This window comes from Acyrthosiphon pisum, chromosome A1 (genome assembly GCF_005508785.2).
Source record: "Acyrthosiphon pisum isolate AL4f chromosome A1, pea_aphid_22Mar2018_4r6ur, whole genome shotgun sequence".
Classification (NCBI taxonomy): domain Eukaryota; kingdom Metazoa; phylum Arthropoda; class Insecta; order Hemiptera; family Aphididae; genus Acyrthosiphon; species Acyrthosiphon pisum.
In genome coordinates, this window is record NC_042494.1 from 8494991 (window position 1) to 8500735 (window position 5745).

A 5745-nucleotide genomic window follows, 5' to 3' on the forward strand; every position below is an offset into this window, starting at 1 on the left:
TTTTCAAAGGTGGGCAAGTTAATGAAAATAATTAACTCAAGTTAAGTTTAGTTAATAGGACACAAAATCGGTAAGTTAAAAGTTAACAGTTAACAAATTATAAATTTAACTCGATATGTTAAAAGTTAATATAGAAAAAAAAATATCGACTCAACTCAAAAGTTAATCTATTTTTTAAAAAATTAGTATGTAAATCATATAAAGAGTGAATGTGTCTTTTTAATTTCTAATTTATAAATTTAAAAAAATAATTTTATTAAACTTTTATCATAATATTCACTGTATACCATTTTACTTTTACTTTACTATTATTTAATAATTTAAACTATACTCATCTCAAATTAATAATTTAATAAATATATTTTTTTTATATCGTATAGCAATTGAATGTCATAATACATGAAGATGAGTACATGACCTTCATATATATTATAAGTTATATTACATTAAAATATAACAATTGTCAATTTGTAATTTAAAATTATTAATTTTATTAAAAACATTTATAATTGCAACTAGCGTAATTTATAATTTACAACTTAATAAAATATATTAATATTTAATATACACAAAATTATGTTATCAAGAAATAGAACAGAAATGTTTGTGTTTTTGTATTGGATTATTTTTATTTTATACTGATATAGTAATATTTACGTATGAACGAAAAATGTTTAAATGTTTTTAACTTGATGGATTTTTTAAATCAACCGAGAAAAGCTAAGTTATTTCAACTGTAAATTAAACTAGTTAAGTTCATAAGTTGATTAAAAAAATGTTTAACTTAACTTTAACTTTTTAACTAGTTAATGCCCACCTTTGCTTATTTTTATATCAAAACTACAACGGTCCACCAATATGTTATTGATAGAATATTTTGGTTATTTATTATAATTAACACTAACTAATAAACTTTATGAATAGAAATAAGAGATATGATGAACCAATGTATAATTATATAATACCTCTATTCTCCATAACCTGAGAAAAAATGAATATCTATACTTTAATCTGTGAACAATACGATGTTAGTGGATGATTAGTGCTAAGATTCTAGTTAAATTCTCCTTTTTTTAAGAATATTAATTGTAGCCTATAGGTGCACAGTACACTTAACACTTAACACTTTTCGTTCAACAATACTAGTTAGGTTAAAATATCAGGTAGGTATACAGCGGTTCAGTAATAACAATATAATTTATTACGTATACTTATAAAGAATACGTGATTGATAGGTATTCAAAGTATGCCATTAAATTTGTGTCGCGGTCGTAAAAACTGTATAATATAATAGAGTTGTATAAATTTACCAATAATAATGTTTTGGCGTAATAATATAGGTCAACCGCGAGATCAAATAAATATTTGTTAGGTACTTACCTACAATATATAAATTCTCGGGAATTATTTGGTGGGTCTTAGGGGATAGTAAAACTGGGTGGTTTGTGTTTTGGCGAATTTTAAAAAAATGTGTTTGGGCAATTTAGCATAATATGTTTGGACGAGATTTTAAAACATTTTAATGTTTGGGTGATTTTTTTTAATATCCTTGGATTCTGTATTTTATCAGTCCATTTTCTCTCTCATTTTGACCGACTTCCATGAAAGTTGTCCATGAATTCCACGGTATGATTAAAAATGGATTGTTTTTTTGTGTGTGTATGATTAAAAATTGAAATGATTGAAAATCAAGTTAAAATATTAATATCTAAGTTAAATATAAGTGTGTGTAATTAAAAATTGAAATTATGTGCCATATCTAGATTCATAAAATTCCCAATAGATTTTATATATTATTTTTATCTTAATCTTTACAAACATATTAAACATAGGTACAATTTTATCTTTTATATCGTATCATACTCGCTCAAACACGTCATTATGAGAAACTCGCTCGAACCCAATACTTTTATTATGTGTGTAAAAAGGTAATATTCGCCCAAACGCACGACGCCCAGTAAAACTATTCATTATGTATAGTCATCGATCGACTTAGGATTACATCCAGACCGCGACAAAGCAGCCCGCCACGACTCGACCTACCTGGGTTTTCGGAATCTGGAGAATTCCGTGCAGACCGTGTGCGAGGTGGCGGCGGCGGCGGAGGAACCATTAGCGTTTTGCTGGTGCGATGGCGTACCGGAAACGGACGCGGGGCAACTCTCGCGCTTCCCGACCGGTTGATGGTGTCGAGTGGACGACGGTGGCGAGGCGTACCGAACGAAGTCGCCTAGGTTGCAAACGCCGCTGGCAGTGATCGAAAAGCTCCGCAGGCGATACTCTTCCAGCACGGGACCATCCGGTCTGGGCACATTTCCGAAACTCGGCTGTTAGACACACATAATCAAACATAAAAACAATTTAATAAACTATCTTTTCTATTAGTTGTTATCGCGGTCTTAGAAGATAAGGCCGGACAACTTCCCACCCTCCCGCCAATTACAATATTTCCGCTTAATGAGGCAAAAACATTTCCCAAGTGGCCGCAAGAGCGCTGCCGGTTAGACTTATTTTGTGGTTAAGACCAATATTTATATTATGGTCTCCGTGGTTATTTTTATGGACTATATTATAATATTATTTTCTTCCACCATATAAACTAGTTGGTTTACAATAAACTAGCTAGTTTATATAGTCGAAGGTTATTTTAAACTTGTATAATACCATAACGCCATAAACTCAAAAAAATTCTGCAGGCAGCGCTCAATTGTATAGCGGCCAAATTTTGAAATGGATTTGCCTCACTGAGCGGAATGCTGATAATGTATAGTTGTCCGACCTTACCTTCTAAGACTGTGCTTGTTATTATAATATCACAATTTTTTTTTTAATCACACGTACTGAATCTTGGATATTCGACAATATACGTGTTCTACCGTCGCAGTCAGACATCCCTATATTCCAATTCATTATTTAAATTTACTCTTTTTATATTTTTCCGGTTGTCTTGCAATAAAAATAAAGTTAATTGCCGCGATCTACCTATTCCATTCATGTTGGCATACTATTTTAGTTACATAATAAATTATTTATTTAAGATAATATCTAGTGCTTCACTTTGATCAAACTTTGTTTATTGTACATTGTTAAGGAGATGTTGTATGTCAAATGTTGTTGTATTTAATTGGAATTTGGACGAGGTGTTTTCGGGCTATTACAATTTAAATGTGGAGGACGATAATAGGTCTAGATGATAAGCTGATCAGTATCACGTGTTTATATCAATTTTTCAAATTCGTGCGGTCGTATCATATTTCAAATTGATTAAACAATTTTAGGGATCTGCAGCGAGCCATATATCATTCATTCGCAGTGTTCTGAAGTGTTGTGTTCTTAGGTTTAAATTAAATGACAAAAACTGATTGCCAAACGGTTTTTGAACAACCTATATTACAGAAGTATAATTTTAAACTGGTGGTCTCGGCTCCAATGAGCTTCATGAATGTTGATCAGAGGAGCCGCATCAGAGAAAAAGAAAATTGATAAATATAGTATGGTAATGATGATGGCGACTAAAGAGACACGATAATGACGTTACGAGAGCTTATATTTTATTTTATTCTAAACGAGTTATCGGTATTCGATGCTTATATTTTATGCTTATATTATATGCTCATATTTCATAATGTCATGATATTATTACATTTTTTGTTTGATAGTTGATGTATATATAATATTTTATGAATAAATAAACGAATTTATTTGTACTTATAAATCTTTTTAAACATTATCATTTTTTGTACTTCATATATATTAAAGAACCACCAAAATGTTGAGAAAATACGGAGGAATCATTAAGTTTGAATACCTCTGACCAGTCTGACCTATAATATGATTTAAATAGATATCTAACAGACATAAAGTCATTGACATAACTTATCAATGTGCGATAATAACATAACAATCGCGTATTTCCTACAATAATTGTGTCACAAATATTATGTTTACATATTTTGTTGTAGCTTGTGAAGCATAGCGGCCGCGGATGATTATAATACAATACAGCAGACAGCAGTATCACGACTCACAGCCATGAGGTCTCATATTTTTCATACCACTGGCTCCGGATTTCATCCCAAACATTTTTTTCTGCATAATATAAAACAATATAGTTTGATATATATTGACGTTGTATCAAATTTTTATTTTAAAATTCACCTGTCCGCGACAATTCCCGTAATATATTGCATCTCATACTCAACCTAAAGAAGATTACTATATGCAACTAGTCACTAGCTAAAGTCTTTCCCAGGGACGGATTGGGCCATAGGGAAATCGGGAAATTCCCGATGGGCCGCGTACTAAATAGTAAGTAGTAGGTAGACGTAAATATAATCTATTAATTGTTAAATATTACCATTGATTATAGATTATTCATTCAATGATATTACGTAAAAACAGTCTATAATATTATAACGTAAAACGTTGTAAATTGTAATAATACAATTAGTATACAACGTCCACAACAAAAACTGAATAATAATATTAATTAACAATAAGTAATAACTGTAATCAAAAAATCGACTTCCGTGGACAGTAAAATCTATAAATAATTAGTTATTCGGGTTGTCGTCGATCAGATGGACCGGTGGGTTGTGGGTAATGACGACGAATTTTGACGATACAAGTCGGATGCGGGTCGTTAATATGAATACCTAATGAGAATATTTTTATTTGAAATTTATATTATTTATATTTAAATATCAATCATCATTCAAAACCTCAATATCAGCACTTGGCAGACAGCAGTTCATCACAATTTGGTTAATTTTACAATTCAATTACTAAGTACTTAACTAGGAATAATTCATTAAATAGGTATTTTATACCACAATAGTAATAGTTACGAATTATAAAATAAAATGGAAATGGATGGTACAGGCTGTAGTAAAAAACGAAAAGGAGGAACTGAAAAAATTTGAGACAAAAATAAAAAAATTATACTTTTTACAAGCAAAAACTTCTAAAAGCATTAAATCATTTTCAGGTCTCAGAACAGCAAAGTGAGCTTTAGCTGAACTTTGTCATTATAATAATAATATATTAATAATTAAAAATATTAAACTGTTACTGTACAAAGTACAATAATCTACAATTTATTTTAAATATAGAGAATGAGAGAAACAACATATTTTGCAAAATACTTAATGTAATAGGTACCTATTTTATTTTTAGATTCTGAGTGGAACGATGAATGTATTGATTTTACAATGATGTGTGTTTTTTTTTTTATTTTTTTTTTATTTTTTTTTGTGTCTGTCATCACGTTTTAGGACAGTAAAAGTGCTTGGATTTTCTTCAACAGTACCTTTTCTGATAGGAAAGTGAATCTAGTTGGTACTTTGGGGGGTCAAAAGTAAAAATTTCCCAGTAGTTTTCAAAAGCGACGTGAAAAACAAAAGAAAAATTAAGGAAAAACGGGCATTTTTACGCAAAATCGATTTTTAACAAAATCGATTTTGGTTTTTGGTGTAACTCTAAAACAAATGACCGTAGATATATGAAATTTTCACAGGTTTATTTTGAGCTCTTTACGGACATTTTCATTTTCCATTTTTTTTTAGTTTTTTTTCTAAAAATATCAATAAAATTTTATTTGTTGGATAAAAAAAGCTTGAAAATTTAATAGAAGGCTCCTAGTATATTGTTTCAAAGGTAGATGAAAAATATTAAAAATCGTTAGTCACAGTTTTTTTTTATAAACATTTAAAGTTCAAAAAATGACAAATATGGAAAAATCACGAA

General features: G+C 29.7%; 1 protein-coding gene across 1 annotated transcript in view; it reads right to left on the reverse strand.

The window, feature by feature from the left end:
• The window catches only part of LOC100569464 (GTP-binding protein REM 1-like), a 90766-nt gene that overhangs the window by 26844 nt on the left and 58177 nt on the right, over positions 1-5745 (reverse strand). Inside the window, exon 3 of the mRNA XM_003247423.4 lies at positions 2044-2327. Within this exon, the coding sequence (XP_003247471.1) occupies positions 2044-2327 (284 nt within the window). The remainder of the gene's footprint in view (positions 1-2043; positions 2328-5745) is intronic.